Source organism: Haliotis rufescens, unplaced genomic scaffold, assembly GCF_023055435.1.
Source record: "Haliotis rufescens isolate VD_foot unplaced genomic scaffold, xgHalRufe1.0.p SCAF_3, whole genome shotgun sequence".
In the NCBI taxonomy this organism is placed as follows: Eukaryota; Metazoa; Mollusca; class Gastropoda; order Lepetellida; family Haliotidae; genus Haliotis; species Haliotis rufescens.
In genome coordinates this window covers 28,734,937-28,755,386 of record NW_025964001.1, presented here as the reverse complement: position 1 = coordinate 28,755,386, position 20,450 = coordinate 28,734,937, and the positions used below count along the sequence as shown (strand labels likewise).

The 20,450-nt window shown below is 37.4% G+C and overlaps 1 protein-coding gene and 1 long non-coding RNA gene across 3 annotated transcripts in view; one reads left to right on the top strand and one right to left on the bottom strand.

Annotated features, from left to right (window-relative positions):
• LOC124145340 (forkhead box protein A2-like) overlaps window positions 1–16,495 on the top strand; it is a 50,216-nt gene extending 33,721 nt beyond the window's left edge. For both annotated transcript variants that reach the window (XR_006862542.2, XM_046515074.2), the window contains exon 2: window positions 16,162–16,495. Coding sequence is in view for 1 of the 2 variants with exons in the window: in XM_046515074.2 (XP_046371030.1) it covers window positions 16,162–16,220 (59 nt within the window). In the remaining variant the exon portion in view is untranslated. The remainder of the gene's footprint in view (window positions 1–16,161) is intronic.
• The window catches only part of LOC125384499, a 71,505-nt gene extending 52,006 nt beyond the window's left edge, over window positions 1–19,499 (bottom strand). Inside the window, exon 1 of the long non-coding RNA XR_007223298.1 lies at window positions 19,275–19,499. This is a non-coding gene — a long non-coding RNA (uncharacterized LOC125384499). The remainder of the gene's footprint in view (window positions 1–19,274) is intronic.
• Window positions 19,500–20,450: the final 951 nt, after the last annotated feature.

The following is a 20,450-nucleotide window of genomic DNA, read 5'->3' as shown; positions in this document are numbered from 1 at the left end:
TTCCAACAAAAAACTGTTTGTTTTATCATTCGAAGAATGATTGACCAATTCAGTGTATTGCATGACAACAAAGAAAATAAACATTCGGTGTCCATAGCCCTTAAACTATAGCACCTCTGGCGGAAGAAATATCTTCCCGCTCATTTTATTGCATCGTCTGGTTTGCAGGAGGTCATTGATGAGACTGCGGTAGTTCTTCATAAGATTGCCCAGTTAATTTGAAGACAATTCCTGAATGAGCCATTGTTAGACAAGACGGCGATATTAGAACATGACCGAAGTAAAGTTAGGCCATATTTTATTTTCTTATTTCCCCGACGGCGGCGAAAATCACAAAACTTTCATGGCGCAATTAAGACTCCAACACTTTAGCTTTTAGCTCATGTCAGCAAGTCTTCATTACACTAGCTTTATTCAAATAAAAACAATAAATAATTGATGTTACTTTGTGAAATTTGGTGATTTGCCATATATATACCATGGCAACATCATGATCACTTAAATGTATGCCAACTTCAGTGTTCTACACGTCTAACATTCTTGTAAAATAAAACATGATTATTTTTGCATTTTCAGTCGTACACGTTATTTTAAAGAAATTATGTGTTTTATGGTCTTGTCTTATAGCGTAGATAGCTTTTTAAATCAGCGGACAAGTGATTAAATGTAGAATTATCGGCACTAAATATCTGTCTTTTATTTATAACAAATTGCCTACTTTAGTTAAGTGAACTCAAAATAGATGCTACGAATGGTGGCAGCATGTCTCCGGGTTCTCTATACCGGCGTAAAACTGAAGTTCTTGTTTGGAAATTGCTCTAATCCTTCATCTATGGTGCCATTACAGAAGAAAGTCTTTGATGTTTCAGAACATTTGGTAACGTTTGCTTAATCTCCGAACCTGTCTGCCGCGAGTCTTTGATCACGCGCAGTGAAACTGTATTTTGTCATCGGGTCAACTAATTCTGGGTTCTGGTCAGAAATGTCTTGACCAGTGGTCAGACAGAGTAACAAATGACCCACTTGTCCAGACACAAACAGAATGCAATCCATTGTCATGTCCATTCTCGGACCATCATGCCTAAAGCTCGTCTATGATCAGATCATATTTGCTTATCCTCTGTCCTGTGATCTCTAGATCGATATTAAAGTGATCCATGGCTCTTTAATATATATCTAAACCTAGACCTTTAAGTTGTGCGAGGCTCTATTTCATCTAGGAACCCCATAATACCAATACCATCGTGTTCCCTGCCTTTCAATGTCGTCCTGTGCCTGTTTGCATAGGCCATCTTAAATAAACATGCGATAGTTATTAGAAAGACCTTGTCTTTCAATCGACAATGGGACGGGGACAAACTCGCTGGTGGACGAACGAGGGGAGTTTTGGGGAGGGGGGTCAAACGGTGAAAACAAAGAATATCTGGGGAGTGGGGATTGTGGATTTGCACATTTTAATCATTTTTGTACAAGGACACGGTCTGGTGTCAAATTGATAGGATTCGTTGCCGTCTGCTCTAATCCGGAAGTGAGATTGATATGCTATTATCCTGAGGAATGTTATAAGCATGTACATGCCCTGACTTTAAACTGTCACAAACTTTCCTTTATCTTCACTTATTGACTATTAAAATGTCAATTTCTTTCATTTATCTTCTTAAAATATTTTGCATCGATTTCAATGTTTTCGTTTGATCTCCTTGTCATCGAAATGATTGACACAACTGTCATTAATGTTAAGACTTCAAGAACACATCCCTATCTTAAATTCGATCTGTCAGATTTGAAGGCAAAATATGTTAAATTGAATGACATATGCTTGATTAAGAGCTATCAAACATATCTGTAGATAATGTTAAGGGATGTAGAGGCGATTTTCGGGACAGTTGAATCAAATATTTCGTGGTCAAAAACCAATTACTTTTGTGATTTACGAATCATCTTTGACAACTTTCGCCGTGTGGTGATTGATATTTTATTACAAAATCGGATAATTAAGCAAAGTGTTGTGTTTGTCACGTATTGCTCATAACCCCTTCTAATTTCGACCACAAATCATGAAAGGCGGGTTATATGCTAATAGCCAGGATCAAAGCCCTGGTCATTCACAGACGAATTCTATTGGTCGTAATAACAGCTTTCGTGAGTGAGTACCACCTGTCCTGTTTAGCGTGCCCGATCTGTTCCCCACTGGCTCCGTCTATCACTTTCATCCTTCTTTCATTCCATGTTCATTCACACTTTAACAATCTAATCTACAATCCAACTTCGAACAACTGCCCCCAAGATCAAAACGAAAAGAAGTTCATTTTCTCAAGATGGTTTCACTCCGAATTCGTTATTTCACCCAGATCCCCCCCCTCCCCCCCTCCCCCCCCCCCCCCCCCACACACACACACTGACCCCCTCCATCTAGTCTTCTTCCTCATACCACTGACTCATCTAGTCTTCTTCCCCTTCACATCACTGACCCACCTTGTCCCCTTCCTCCTTACATTACTGACGCATCTAGTCTTCTTCCCCTTCACCTCACAGACCCACCTTGTCCCCTTCCTCCTTACATTACTGACGCATCTAGTCTTCGTCATCTTCACATCACTGATCCATCTAATCTTCTCACTCCTCACAACATTGACCCGACTAGTCTTCCTCTTCCTCACATCACTGACCCATCTAGTCTTCTTCCTCACATCACTGACCCACCTAGCCTTCTTCCTCACATCACTGACCCATCTAGCCTTCTTCCTCACATCACTGACCCATCTAGTCTTCTTCCTCACATCACTGACCCACCTAGCCTTCTTCCTCACATCACTGACCCATCTAGTCTTCTTCCTCACATCACTGACCCACCTAGCCTTCTTCCTCACATCACTGATCCATCTAGTCTTCTTCCTGACATCACTGACCCGACTAGTCTTCTTCCGCCTCACATCACCTTTTCATCCCGACTCCCGGCATCTCACCCTGTACATCCCCGACACCTCTCATCTCACCCTTTACAATCCCGACTCCTCTAATCTCAACCTTTACATCCCCGACTCTTCTCAACCCCTCATCTTTACATCCCCGACTCCTCTCATCTCACGCTTTACATTCCCGACTCCCGTCATCTCACCCTTTACATCCCCGACTCCCGTCATCTCACCCTGTACATCCCCGACTTCTCTCATCTCCTCACCCTGTACATCCCCGACGTCTCTCATCTCACCCTTTACAATCCCGACTCCTCTAATCTCACCCTTTACATCCCCGACTCATCTCATCTCCTCACCCTTAGATCCCCGACTCCCCTCATCTCACCCTTTACATCCCCGACTCCCGTCATCTCACCCTGTACATCCCCGACTCCTCTCATCTCACCCTTTACAATCCCGACTCCTCTAATCTCACCCTTTACATCCCCGACTCTTCTCAACCCCTCACCTTTACATCCCCGACTCTTCTCATTTCCTCCCCTTTACATCCCCGACTCCCCTCATCTCACCTTTACATCCCCGACTCTTCTCATCTCCTCCCCTTTACATCCCTAAACAATCTTTCTTGTCGCAACATGTTGGATCATCTTCTTCACGCCACCGATTACTTCTTCCCTTGAGACAACATCTCCCCCCCCCCCCCCCCCCCCCCGCCTCTTCTCCATCTCCTTTGTCCGTCATCTCCTCCATCCGACCCAAACATCACCCAGTCACCTTACTCCTCTGTTCTTAATCGATCGTACTGGTCATTTCCATTGACAATCGTCCTTATTACGATTCCACCGCTTCTAAAACCGAATAAATTCCTCAATGTCTTATCGTTGTGTGAAAACCCGACCTTTTGCTGAACGCGCAGCTCATATTGTCTTGCAAATCAGACTGTTTGTCTTGGAGTAACCGGTGTTTGGATTTCTGTGTTCTGTTTACACCTTTAGCTTAGGTTGAATTAATCATTCATAGTTCCTAGATTATTCATCAGGACACGGGAAAGGAAATGGTAAAGAGCGTTGCTAACTTCCTCTGCTGTCGATGTTATTATAAATATCAAGATAAAAGCAACGCGGTGACAGGACAAACAACATTAAGCATAGAGAAAACAGTTAACGTTTTGTTTGCTGTCGATCTTTTGTGCAGCATTTTATAAAAGGTGACAATGCAACACGATTCGCTTCACTCTACACCAGTACCATAAGTATTCTAATTTAAACAAATTATTAAAGGGGATATTTTCAACGCGTTGCTTATCTGCAATACAATAGATCAACATTTTGTCGATAGTTTCTTTTAGGAATCGCAGGAAATTGGGCAACGTATCTTCTATCACGATGCTTTGTATTCGCTGTTGTCATTTCCTATGTGAATTAATCTAATTGACCAATTAAATAGTGGCAATATTGAAGCTGAGGAATACTATAGTAAACAGTTTTGTGTTTACATAAGACTCTTGGAGATTGACAACGCTCCACAGTCGACTGTGTTAATCTATGTTATTGATACGAGCGACACATAACCATGTTCGTAGGGTGTTACATGCTGTCTTCAAAAAGACAGAGTATTAAATAAATAATCAAACTCGAAACGCAACCTCGTAATATATTAGTTCTTTTGTTTCGAATATAAAAATGTGAAAATTTAAAACGATATACGATTAGAATGAATTTGTGTGAAGGAAATCGGAATCCAACTTTAGGAATGGTTGTCTTTGATTTCATTATAATAAAGAAAAAGCTACATATTTTTCCATTCATAATTATATCTTTAGATATTCACAATGAAATAAATTTCAGGTACATCAATAACTTATTTCATGTACTTTGGATCCCCTTTTCAATGCATGATATTAAAATATTGATATCTTTAATCAAAACGTTAAAATCATTTCATATATGGGTATAAATCAAGAAGGAAGAGAACAATAGCCCCAGTATTTTAATAGATATGAACTGGCAGTCTCACTGGGGACGTAGGGAGGGCCCGTTCCGTGTAAAACATTGTGCTACACGCGGCATGGCATGCTTTCAATGCAAAATGATTGGCTCTTATGTCAACATTGCAAACACAAATACAAACGGCCTTTTCAATGACAAAAATATTTATTTACTTTGGTTATTTCATGACAAGAATTTTGTTTGCAACCTATGCGGGTAGCACACGTGACAAACCTAACAAATGTGTAATTGGCCAATAGGAACACGTGTCACGTGATTAATGGGCACGGATTTCAGCCAATCAAATGGGACTAGGTCGACAAATCGCCATACTACCCGGTTATGAAAGATTACGCATGGAGATTGAACAAAATATGATTGTGTTCGTGCTGTTATCATCACGGAAATTGAAAATGTTTTGTTTACCGAAATCTGGCCCAAGGAGGAAGAAAGCAAATGGATTCATATAATAACGCTGCTTCCATGAAAAGAATTTATAAATGTTGTTATGATGACGCCTGTGATAACATGTTGAAGCTGATAGAGATGATGATGATGATGATGATGATGATCACGACAGCGATGATGGTGATGATAAAGGTTGTGATGATGATGACATAGTTAACCTTCCGTTATGCATAGTACTTTACATTGCACAATAATAATATTAATATGATGATGATGATGATGATGATGATGATGGTGATGATGGTGATGATGTTGGTGATGATAAAGATAGTGATGATGGTGATGATGGTGATGATGGTGATGACATATTTAAGCTTTTGTTATGCATAGTATTTTTCTATTAAACAATTTTCAGTGCAGCATTCATATTTTGCATCAGTTATAACATTGAGATGATGATGATGATGATGATGATGATGATGATGATGATGGAAATTATTATGTCGGTAATGATGGGGATAATAATGGATATGATGACCGTTAACGAAGATGGTTTCGATGATGATGAATGTATTTGATGATGCTATTAGAAATTGATGACAGTTACAAGTATCACTTGATGAAGATGAAGGTTATGATGAGTACAGAGTTATCAACTGAATATACAACACATGAACTGATAAAACCTAACACTCAACTTAGACTGATGGAATCTGTCTGTTTTGAGTTCATTTTGCCACACCTCTTCTTTACCGGTACGCTGCCACTTATCTAAGAAACGAGAAACACGAGAGACAGGTCTCATCTGTGGTCTCAAATGATTTCTTGAGGATGAAATATAAGGTATCTGACTGGATGTGTTATTTCTTATGTGCCCTCCAAAGCCAGGTAAGCAGTTCATCTCCGTGCAAGAATGTTGACAACCGATATTACCCGAGCCATCTTTCAGGCCAGACACGAAACCGCTTTATTGTTCTCAAATTTTCATTATCCTCGGAACAGGTTTTTCTACGAGTTCTCGTCTAATTTTACCCAAAGCACGGCTTCTATTGACAATTCGATCAATCGGAGATAGCACATTAAAAACGCTACAGAGATGCTAGGTTGCATCGTATCAGGGGAGGGGCGATGGGGTAAGGGAGGGGGGCTCCTACTTCAAAGAATAGCCGTGTATGTGTGTGCATACGTTTCTCCCCCTCCCCACATTCCCCACCCCCGCCGTGTCCCCTCATCTATTCACGTGACCTTTGAGGTACAAAGTTGGTTTGTTCTGAGTGACGTTTCCATGGTAACGAGGAAGTCTGTAAATAAAGCCCGAGCTCCAATTGAATACGTCAAGCCAATGTTACCATGGCGCCGACGGTCGTCATTGGTCGACGATTCGATTGCTATCCAGTTTTTCTCCACTGAACAGGAGGAAGGAGTGTAGTTGGTAGTTCTACAGATTCGTCTTAATTTTCAAAATACTTCCTCTTAAAAGCATTCCTTTCTGTTCTCGGGAAAAACACGAGTGGTTTTCGATTTTATGTTCAAAAGGCTTTCGAGAAAAATGAGGCATACCGCATTTTTGTTCTCGGTATCACCAATGGAATGACCACTTAAATTACTAACTGAAATATACATCGATTTAGAAATAATAACAATTTTATTTATTTATTTATTTATTTATTTATTTATTTATTTATTTATTTATTTATTTATTTATTTATTTATTTATTTATTTATTTATTTATTTATTTATTTATTTATTTATTTATTTATTTATTTATTTATTTATACTGTCTGCAGATTATTCTTATTCACTTTAAGTGTTTGGTGCTCCTTTTTTTGCTAAAAAACATCCACTGTAAAGTACTATCGCAATGTTCCATCGTGTCACAGTGACAAGGTGCAGATCCATCATGCAAGCTATGGATTCTCTCTTGCAATACAACCCACACTACAAAGCCGATACTTCTCATCCTGAGTATGCGCCGAGGAAAAAAGCATACATGTTTACAAACTAAAATCAATAATTACTCATTTGAACGCTGCGCGAAAATTGCTCAATAAAATGCATGAAGTACTATACATCACGGAAACCTAACTATGTCATGTTCGGAGCGTATAACCCTTCACACATAATATTCAAACAGTTCAACAAACGCGGCAATAAGATTTCTATGGCCGGTGCAACGAGACATAAAGGTAAAGGATCAGGACCATTATATTGGAATGGCATGGGATTTCCAGGTAGACGGTGAACTAGGGTAATGGAATCTGACAATATTATAGGACATATATTCGTTATTGGTAAATTAAGCAGCACTCGGTGTTGCTTTGGTGCCATTACGTTGAGATTGATCGAAATTCACAAAACGTTTCATTTATCAAATTTTCCGCTCAGACCTGGTCAAACGGCGATGAAGGTTTTATGGGGACGGAACTTTCTGATAGCGCGCATGAAATTAATTTCGTCTGAAATTGTAGATTATCTCACCCGAGGCAGGTGAACTGGTGATAAATGTCTGGACGCCGCTCGGAACCGGCGTTGATGACGGGACGGGGTATGATAGAGTCTCGCATTCACCACCTGTCGTCAAGGTAATCGATAATACTGACTGATTCGTGAAATTTATTAACTGTTTCGGGGACAGGGGGAAGATGTGGGATAACAAAAAACATGAGGATATTGAATGAGGTTAATTGGTGCCCACAGGTGAAACAAACCAGGTTTTGATGTTAGATGAGGTTGAGTGATGAATTATTAAAATAATTAATAATTCACATATATTAAACAAAAATGAATGAAGTTTTAAAAAAAACTAAACTATCAAATATATATTCTCGACATGGTATAATTGTCAATTATTCGATGTTATAAATATAACTCGAATGATTGACAATTATACCAAGTTATAAAGGTATAAATTCATCCATGTAAATGAAAGCATATTTTGTTGTTTCAACCTCTTAATGCACTTGTAGCTTTTATATTTACATGTCACAATTGTGTCATTCGACAGCCTGTTATTTTCGTTGTGGACACAAAATGAACTTTGGAGTAGATTTCTGCCTGTTGATTTTGAAATGAACACTCATTGATAAACATGTGGATCATCGTATTACATGGACAAATATTTAGAGAGAGCATTTGATACCGCTAAAGCATCACATATCACTGAACCAGGTAAATATCGGCTAAGATATGTGTGATATCAATGATAGAAATCGCTAGGTCAATGTGCACTTTCAGACCATCGGTCAACTTTTAACAAAAACGATTATTAAACACCCAAATCCAAATTTTTACATGAAGGAGCCTCTAAGTTACTGTTAGGTTAACTGTTCAGTTTTTTTAAAACTGAAACTTTGAACATTTCTGTAGTAATTGGTGTAACTGTCCGTGAAGAGATCGGTGTCTACGTCAATATGGCGGTTTGCAAGCACGCTTGGAGGGTTGAGTGTCAGATCGCCCACGGCCTGGGATCACGGTAAACTCGCGAGTGATTTCGTGCAAAACGTGCTCTGCGTATTTTACTAAGGAAAATACGTCACACCTGTGGGTTTCAGCAGACATTATTATTTAAAGAAGACCAATATCTTTGATTGTATGCAAAAAATATGAGCCAGTGTTTTACACATGAATGTAATACTCAAGGTTGATAAATCAAGAATTTCTTGTGCGAGTGGCGGCTGTTACCGATAGTACAGGACACGTTTACCCTTCCCGCGAACACCTGGTGTTATCACTGATTTTCAGTCATCCATTCATAGGATTTTCACCACTATTGTGCCTTTGTATGCCTAATGGAGTCGGCAGATAATCGAGACTGGTTATTCTCTGGCATTGGCGTCATTGACTTCAATGGAAGAACTTTAACTCAAAACAAAAAATTGTTCAGAGAAGGCTCGATGGGAATATTTTGAGTTATCTGAAGTTCGAGAGAAACAAGGCTTCTGTGAAGACCACATCGTTTTAAACGATATTTCGAGATGATGTAGATCGAGGTACAGGTGCATACTTTGCTGTATTTGGAACCAGTGTTACTACTTGTGAAAGAAATTGTTAAATTAACATCGCGATTGAAAACTAGGAAATTTGAAATTATTGCAAAATGCCTCTCATTACACGTGCAAGAACCGAGGTTCATGTTTTGAGCCCTATCATACAGTTGACGTGACTCATTACATGGGAAGTATGTCAACGCGTTATTTATCACATTGACAATATCCGGCATGTTAATTTCGAGTGTATAATTGGTGCCTTATCAGTCATCAGAACAAATTATAAAACAATAAACATTATATTTGTCCAAAAACAAATGTCAGCTAAAAATACCATGCTCAATAAAGGATCGTATGTTATTATTTGATAACACCGTTATTTCACCAAATAAACGTTCAAAAAAACTATCCTTGGATTATCTCTGCATCAACAGAAATATGTCTAACAGTTACCAAGCAGATCTTTTGGTCTCAACAAACGTTCCCAGGTAAACATGTTCAACGAATTATAGTATCATATCGCTCAGCAGCCATAGTGTCCGAGATATAAGTGCCAAACAGTATCAAATTATGTTGCATACTCCCAAGGAAGCTGAAAAACAATATTGAATTCATGGGTCGAAAGATTTTATACATGTTTGTTTGTTTTTTAACGCCGCATTCAGCAATATTCCAGCTATATGACGACGGTCTGTAAATAATCGAGTCTGGACCAGACAATCCAGTGATTGATAACATGAGCATCGATCTACGCAAATGGTATTTTTATACATGTAATGGCATTCCTTTCAGAGCGTGGAATTTTATGTTTTATAAGAAATCTATTACTATATCTATTATAGTTATAATTCAATAAACAAAATTATAATATTATATTTCTACAAGAAACTACAAAGATGATCATTTAACCGATCATAAGGTACAACATAGATGAACATTCAAAGTATATTCAGAGTAAACCCACATCAACGAACAATGCAGAATTTCTGCATGCTACGCAAATCATGTATGACTTTTAAATCGATAGTTTTAAAGAGATATATACTCAAACGAACGGCACTCAAATCCAAGCCAGCGATACTGTCCGTTCTTGTTTCAGAGTATTACTGGGACCATGATACCAGATGAAATCACTAGAATTAGTAGCCCTGTGCATATACCGTTATTTCTACTATAAATATTGACATATTAGGAGCAACCATAGGCCAATTACGAGTAATTGAAACCCATTTTAGTGCACCCCGCCCGCCTTTCTTGATGTCCTGTGTTGATTCATTGTTTCTTGGAGTCAGTATCCGCAAGTTAGCTGCGAATAAAAACGCTTTTGTTGTTTTTGCCAATTTAATCTATATCACTATCAGTTTTTATTGATTTATATTTACCGCGAGGACTGAAAAAACACCTGACTAAAATACCACCCGGTCGTCTTAAACCCCTTATCCAGGAAACCTTACTTAAACACTATAGTTTGGGGTCACGCAGGACGAATCAATTGTAGCATTGGTGTTTATATTATTAATTTTCTAAATATATCTGTATTTATTTTCCCAGAGAACAATGAATTATCCTACAACCAATGTTTGAACGGGTGCAACCTCTGGGGAGAGGTTCTAAATGGAGCATGCCAATGCATAGTCACGGGAGTTGTCTCCCCCTTGTTCGCTTCCCTCAACGCAGCCCATCTCGACGTGTAACACGAACATGTGAATAATGCTATTGAATAAATTTGATTATGTGGGACTCTAAATGGAATTAGATCTATTTTGAGAAACAGACACTAACAGCATGTCCTCGCCACAGTATAGCGTTTCGAGTATTGATTTTAACCGTTGTCTTACATCTCAGTGTTTAATTACTTAAGCCTACAATTTCAAACACGAACATAACTATCTCCTGTTGGGTTAGACTTTTATATGTCTGCTTAGGTGTCAGACATACCATATACTTCCCAATTTAATAATAACAAGGGCAAAAGTGAGCGTGGCTCACTAATACCCCGACCCGCAAGGTGTGTCAGTAGTTTCAAATTAAATAGCTAGGATAGGGTTAGGGTTTGAAAAAATCATAAAAAAATGGAAAATTAATAAAAGCAATTTTCCTCTTTTGACTGCACCCCTCCATATGACACTGATTATATGTACTAAGTTTGAGATGAATCCACTGAATAGTTTAAGAGAAATCGCGCGGACAAAGTTTTCGTACGGACGGGCGGAACCTTGGTATAACTATATACCCCCGACCTAAAAGGTCGGAGGTATATAAATGTATTGCCTATTAAACTAGTCTGTCTACCTTTAAAATAGTTTTTCTTTCCAATAAATATACAACGTCAACGCAAGAAAATAGTCATGCTCGCTTATCCGCCGAAACACATTAATTGGGTATGAAAGGTTAAAAAATAGTGTGTAAACTATATGAATCAGTGATGACACCAGGTGTTCGCGAACTTTATTTAACACTTTATGCATATTGTCACATCATAGTTCCAATGAATCCCATTACGTTCTGTTTTAGCTTAATAACAGTATATGTCAGCCGGCTGTTTTAAAACGTTTTGTTCGTGTGTTATTAGTTGCCCCGATCACAGGCTGTAGACATTCCAAATAGACAGAACAAATATCTAATAATAGAAACCAATTGCAACAGCAACCCTAAGATCTACATTCGAATTCTTCAATGGTATGTTCGATCGTTTCAGGGCCATACCAAAGCAACTGCACTTTTATGAAATGCAAATATCAATCAAAACAAAACAATATCGATAACAATATAAAATCTAGATTCATCTCATATCGAGCATGTGTTAACATTTACACTGTAAATCCCTAGCGGACTCGTTAGGCCACGTGGCGCGCTGATGTAGGTTTCATCGTCCAAACAGTATATACACCAGACGAACAAACAATTTGTGTAACATGTAAATATTCACTCATTTTATGTAAATAATAATCCACGCCATCCTTGAATAGCAATGTACATTTTCCCATGGGTGAATACACATATTTCGATACTGGTGAAAATTCGCGGTCAGTATTTGTTCTGATGATCTGCAGTCACCATCGTGAAATACTAGGCGCAGTCGGAGGAGGGGGCTTGCGTTGACCTTGATAACCTCTGTATATTTATTATTTGGAAACCTTGACAAGCTTCGTTGACCTAAAACCACACTATCAATATTGATCAAAGATTACTTGCCTGTCTGTACAGAATGCCTACAGCATAACTGTGGTATTTACTCTCTTGTTTACATACGTAATACGGCAACATGTGTGTATTTTACATGTGTCTCTGTTAATTCAACCGAAATTAATTTCGTTTCTTGGTATTACCAGTTATTCTTTCCAACCGCCAGACATGAGTTTAAGAATGATAATATTTATTCGTGGTTGTGAATGAGATAATTTTTGCTGGGTTTAAAATAAACGACTTTCTGGTTTCAAATTTATGTCAACAAATGTTGTCATGTCATAAAGTCCAGTCATAAAGTTCACGTATGCAAAGTACACAGGCTATTTAGTTCCACTGTGTGTATTTACGGTATGCACTGGATTTATGTCAACGGTCGGGGTAGCTGAGTACAAATTCCCCCTTGATCATAATACTAGATCCACGGATTGAAAAATGACTTCATGTGAGTTGTGATGTTTACACCAAATGCTGGCATGTTACAAATATCAACAAAGCCATACGTTAATTATAAGTTCCTTTGATTTACACACTTCTAAGATTTTATTACACTATAAAGATAGCGGTTATATATATAATAGTTACTCGTTGGAATATTAATAATTTGATGTCACTGGGTACACGATGAATTCCGATTATTTCCAAATTTATTTGAGCAGTTTCATTTATGCTGAACCTTTAATGGCTAGAATGATTTTAATCTTTAGGTATGGTCCACGTTAAAGCATCGTATCAGTGTGACTGAGCCGGGTATCTTGGCGATAGTCACAATACAATGTAATCACGGTTTACCAGCGTACCCGTCCGATAACCCACGTCGTAACATGGAGTTCGTAACAGCTAGTTGCATAACGGTTATCAATATAGCGACTGAAACTGCGGACCGATTTTATCCTCACAATCGAGAGATATAGCCTTTCCACAAAGTCCAAAGATCCCCCTCGGTACAGCAAGTGCACATGACATTTAGTTCAGGGTGCAAACGGGTTATTTAGAGATTTTCTTCCGATCAAGCTTCGTGTGAGACTTTCGGTGCGAGGTTTGAGAGCGCTGCTGAGAGTTCTCGCGGGAAGTTCTAAACCTCGTATCGTCACGTTTGTTCGCTGCCTCGATAGTCGCACTCGGTTTTGACAGAAGAGGAGGCGCTATCTTGGCCGAATAAGTGTTGAAGGCACATTTCACACCGCTTTTCAAACGTGTTGCTAGTGTACATATGTTTATTTTCTTGTTTTGGTTGTTTACACTCGCAAGACAATAGCTCGGGTGAGGCAAAAGACCCTCCCCTACGTTCACCGCTCTCCTTTGTGGGAGATTAATTTGACATGTTCGCCTTCCTGTGTCGCTCTCCTGTGTTGGAGGTAGGATGGCGTAGGAGGACGCTTCGTGCACTTGGAGACCCTCACGTCATGGGAAATATGTCGAATATGATAAATTATTTATGTGCTTTGCTTCGGTGAGGCATTGCTTGATATCATCAAGTTGTATCAAACTGCAAGCGCGAAAGAAGGCGAAACAGTTTACAGTGAAAATAGTTTACCTTTTTTAATTCACTCAATAGAATAAATGCAGCCTCGGCCATAAAGTCGTGATGTCATTGTTAATTGTCTGTAAACAGTGCAATAACCCCTTTCAGTTTTCCTACATCATCGGGCTCAGAGGCAATTGTTGAAAAACATTTCAATTATCAATGGGATACATGTCACAGGTGTATGCTTTTGTATAGATTCGTTGTCCTTTCTTCTTGTCTTATAGGTTGCTAGTCTCAAACTGGACAATACTACTGATATTTAGAAAGGACACACACCACTTTACAAATAGCCGTATATTTATACATTGGTGTGGATAATGCACAAGCGCATCTTTCAACCCCAAGTATAGACAACTTCCATGCGTACATTTCACCGCTGCGAGTGGACAATATGACGCCTTTGAATCTTTAATTTGGACACTATATACACGCATCTTTCAATACATTAAGTGGAGACAATATGTACACATGCATCCGTCTGTCCTAAGTGTGTACAATATACATATGAACATTATATTAGACCTTAGTATGGACAATATGCACATGCATGTATCAGACCTTAGTATGGACAATATACACATGCATGTGTCAGACCTTAGTATAGACAATATACACATGCATGTATCAGACCTTAGTATGGACGATATACACATGCATGTGTCAGACCTTAGTATGGACAATATACACATGCATGTGTCAGCCCTTAGTATGGACAATATACACATGCATGTGTCAGCCCTTAGTATGGACAATGTACACATGCATGTGTCAGCCCTTAGTATGGACGATATACACATGCATGTGTCAGCCCTTAGTATGGACAATATACACATGCATATATAAGCTCTTAGTATGGATTATACACATGCATACACAAGCCCTTAGTTTGGACAATATACACATGCATGTGTAAGCCCTTGGTATGGACTAAATACACATGCATATATAAGCCCCTAGTATGGACAATATACACACGCTTATAAAAGTCCACACATGGATCTTTCAATCCTTTATATGGACAATGCAGACATGCATCTCTCCAACTGTGCGGACAATATACATGCGCATCTTTCACTTTTCATCCTTCATGTCCAGTTGCAGAATAGAGAATATCTTTAGTTTGGGAGAACCTTCAGTGTTCATCGGGAAGCTGAAACATTTATTATTGGAAGTACATAAAGAATCATACGAAAGAAAGGTTTATGTCACAAATGTCCTCGATGTTCATGACTGTTTGGCTGTGCTAGGCGAACCAGACCAGGTACATCATTCAAGTACATGTTGACAGTGCCATATGTAACTTGTGTTAAGACAATCCTGATATGTATCGATGTATATTTCAACACGTGTTTAATATCACTATCGTGTCCAAATTATCTCGGTGTATACGAATAACTTAATTTCCGTTTTCATGGAATTGCCATTGATGCATCGACAAACTTACAACCAAGCTCATGTCTTTTTGCAGCGGTGTCTTGGTATTTTCGATACATTTCAAAATAATTCCAATAACAAGATGCATAAATATTTAATACATTACAACTGAAATAACGAACGATTGAACATGAATTAAATAGTCTCCTTCATTCTGGTGTTGCGAACAATATATATTATACATTATAGAATTTATGAATGTCCTGATTTATAATTTATTAAGCTATGAAAAAGAAGAAGATTGATATCATAAATAACAGATTATTAACCGTGTGTCACTGTACTGAGCTTCCTATATCAGTAACAATAAGGAGGCAACGGACCTGTAGCTATCTAGCGCTGTTGTGAGTACACACGCAGTGTTCAAATATTTTGAGGGCGATTTGTTTTCTGAGCATATATATCTCCCGATAACCTTTCGCCGTCAAGATAACCACGTTTACACCAACCGCATGCGCCTGGTTGCCTTTGTTTTACACTCTGACCTAGTCAAACAATATCAAGCCTATTTGATAGCATTTACAAAGGTTATCTAGTAATTCTAACGAAAAATCCGCGATTTGACACATATATATGTGTACGCGGAGCCCCGGTAAACATTGTGAGGACTTAAACAACATCTCGGCAGTAAGTGCTTGAACATTGCTTTGTAAATATTTTCTTTTGATAATTCTGTTTAATCAAATCACTAATATTATCTCTTTATTTACAGATTTCAGACACGCCCACTATTGGCACAATCCGGAAAGCCATTGGTTGTACTCGGCCTGATTTAGGAACGAACGGACGGGCGGACTCGACCCGATGGCTCAAATTCTTCTCAACTAAGCGGTAAACATCAAGGAGATTGTCCTTTCCACCTGCGATTTACCTGCAGATCGGTGAATCGTCATGAATCTCCCAGGTAAAACATATTCCGCTTCTAAAGGCAGCGTATCGATATCAAAGCGGACGGAATAGGAGGAAAACTTATCCCATTTTTTTTCTTTCAATATATACGTGTTGTAATATTTCCACACCATTAAATTGATTATCCATAAACCGTTCTTTTCTAGTTTGTTTCGTGTTTGAGAGTAAATGTTCCGCACAGTCTTCGATTATTTACACTGGTGTAGAATCGATGAACTTGTTTGCGTCGACAATTGTGGATAGAAACCAATATTCATCCGTAAAATATTTTACACTGCGCAACGAAATATGACGAAATAATGCATTAATCTGAACTTGAAAATTATTTTTTTATTGCCGACAATTATTATCATTATTTGAATTGTTTACTTTTATTCTATGGTATTGCTGATAAAAAAAATAATTTGCTGGGTTTTTTTTAATAATTGTAAAGATTCATGTTATGTCTATCCCTACTTCGTGCAGGTAAAATATTTTAATGATGAATTTAGGCAGATATTGGCTAAAAGCCTGGATTAAGAAATGGATTTCGTTCAATGAAACTGAGAATGACAAAACACAAACTGCAAATAGGCACCCTGCTTTATAAATACATTATCATGGGCCGATTGCTTGATAATAATTGATTATTCAGAACAATATCCTTTTATAAAATTATAGAAAATGCAGTTATCAGATGTCATCATATGTAATGCAAACATAGTTGTGTGCTTCCTAAAAAAACATATTATCATATGATTGACACATGACGAAAAGCTCTATCAAGAAATGTGCAATTATTTCTTATGAGGTGACAGGGATCTGACAAGGATTACACCACCGTCTTTTCAACGTACACCCTACAATTACATTTTATAACATCAAATAAATCACATGGAGAATCTTTATAACGCGATTGACGTTTTTTCACAATTGCTGCTATTAGAATACTTTGATGTTAATGTCACAATGAATATGGAGCAACATTCATCTAATTTTAAGTTAACATTATAAATTTTCCACTTCATTTATTTCTTTGTGTACACTTGAATGTTTTTGTCGGCTTTATTCAGCCTTCAATGGGTCATTTTAAGTCAATTCCTTTTATGAAAGCGCTTTTCCTTGAAGAAATAAAGCTGTCGATAATTGATGTAAAATAATGAATGTTTACCCAAAATTGAAAACAAAATGTCTACGGTTTCCTTCGTCAAGCTTATTAATTTTTATTCAGCGAAGAGTCTGCAGCTTCGTAATAGCATTCAGTACTCAAACGTCTCAATGTTTTCGGTTTTAAAATCTCGTCATGAATATGTTGTAGTTTTCAGCCATAACAAACACGTTAGGGATTAGTGCGAAACACGATCTTTAATCCATGGAATAGGAAGAAGAAAAAGCGGAATAATCTAAACTTAATATTCCTATCCACGAGTGGGCGTGGCCGATACCCAGCAGCTGTGAGTCAGTGCATGACACAGACAAATTTTATGTTTTAGAGTTTATGTTTATTATTTCTCAAACGTCGGAAAATTTAACTATAACTGACGATATAGAGAGATAAAGATAGATATATAGCGTACATGGTATACACATTTAATAAACTCAATTCGACATTTGTATGTGTGTATTTTAAAAAAAACTCCATAGTATCGCCGAGATTACTCCTTTTCATTCTTTAATTCTTAATTTCAACAACAAATAAATTTAACTTCCACTAATTATTTTACAAAATTAATTTATGTAATGTAATATGCCAAGTTCTTAATGGACACGTCAAATCGAAACGACATTGAAACACTCAGAATATTATTATTATTATTATTTTAAATAAAAAAGAATAGTATATAATAAGCATGTCCATTCAGTTCTGTGCGGGTTTAAACACGATTCTACTTGTAAGTGAAGATTTTACAAACCCATGTTTGTCCTTCTCCCACTGGCGTTCAACGGAGCAGGTGATGGTACTAGATCCGTACGATGAGTGTAAGTAAATACGCCAGACCATCTCTTTTCCAAACATCGCCGTGTCCCTATTCAGTGACAACTATGTCTAATTTCTTCTTTTCAATGGCCATATCAATGCATTTACGTATAATTTTGTCGGGAGGGACTGATCGAGAAGGAGTAGGGAAAGGCAAATAAGGACAGTATAGTTAACGGTGACATGCTATATTAGAAGAGACATTTAACACAATGACGGAGGGAAATTGGATGGTGTTTTTTTTTTTACAGTGGTGAAGTGTCAATGAATATGTCAAAGAATAATGAGTTTTAGTGTCATTGAATATTATTTTAATTATAGAATTGTTTATTGTGTTATGGCGAGTAAGAGTTAGAGTACGAACGTGTATAAATTATGTTGGCTGAAATAAAACTATCACTTTTCAAATGCAAATTAATTATATGTCTGTGGTTTTCTTGTATGACAAAATTGCTGAATAGATAATTAAACATTTGTATTTAATTAAACACTTCCAAAATGATAAACATTTAGTGATGTATACTCGGTACTCGGTTTTAAATACCTGTAACAAGATATAATTATTAATCCTTAATCCCCCCCCCCCCCCACCACACACACACACACACACACACACACACACACACACACCAAACCCCTCCCCGACATGTACAGAAAATCCTTGATGAATATATATAAATTCAAATCAAATTAACTTCATGAAATACATTAAACTATCTACAGCTCAAAGTGTCACACACTTAAATAACAATATCTTTTTAATTTAAAAATATGTGTAGGGCTTATTTATACATTACAATGATATTGGGTTTTGTTTGTTATTACTCAATATAACTAAAAATAGTAAGCATACATACATTTATTTCTGGCTTTTGATTTCTAAAACTGACACGATTTCGATCGGACTTTTTAAAACAGTATAAGTGACCCTGTACAGTTATCAAATATTAAATACTTACAGTACTGAGATATGATCCCGAGGATTATAATCCCGATATCTGATGCAAGATGATCTGCATGTAATCCATCTTAATCCGCTGGGGTCGGGGACATTGTTTACACAAACGATAAGACGTATATCCATCATGAATTTTTATGAAGTAAGATGACGGTATATACTTCAAGACAGTTTCGCCAAACCAAAGAAATGTTGAAACGTCAAGGCTAAAAGATGAACCCATAGCTAAACCTTTGTTCGACATATATTTCTGAATATCCTGGCTTATATAGTACAAGGATAATTAGAAAATTCAGATATGTTTATTTCCATTTAACATGTTAATAAAGTATATGTTGTTGTTAACATTATGACAATTACTTGCTAAGGAAAGGACAGTTCATAACAGTTTGTCTATGAAATTGACACCATTCTTTGCGCGTACACTACAGAAGGTATTATTGATTCATGGGTGAAATTGACAACATCCTAATGAGTGAAATCCATACTTGTATATATCATTTCAAGCTAATTACACTCTGGTCAATACCATCACCTGTTTACACAGCTGAGATTCTCTAGAACTTGTATATTTCAGGAAACACATGGCATTGAACGATATTGGATGAACGATATAAAAACGATAACCGATCTTGATATATGTCTGTTCATGTAAGACCTTGCACAATTAAAACGCATGGTTTTTTCAAATAAAATAACACAAAAAATAGTCATGAACGTTTAACGATCGATAGTTCCGTTTTTCGATCATACAGACATATTGTATTTATCCCAAATTAATATTCTCTTTACAAGTGTGAAGGTTGTGCTTTAGTCATAGAGAAATGACCACAAAAGTCATACCACATAACAACACCTTTATTAAAACATCAATGAGCAGCAAAAGTGATTATGTTTCATCGCAATTCAAATACCAATCTGGACACTCTTTTATCATTACCAAAATGATTCATAGATTAAGTCCATATAAATCTTAAGTCCATATAAATCTTGAACAGAAAACATCTAAATTGCCGGGGTTTTTTTTGTAGAACTTTTCTTCTGAAAGACACTTACCTACATGTAAGCAGTTGATACTGACAAGGTCACCACATTAATGCGATCATTATAAGCCTCCCATATTCTCCACATGATATGGTCAAATATATATGTCTCTGAAGGCACAAAACAAACATAC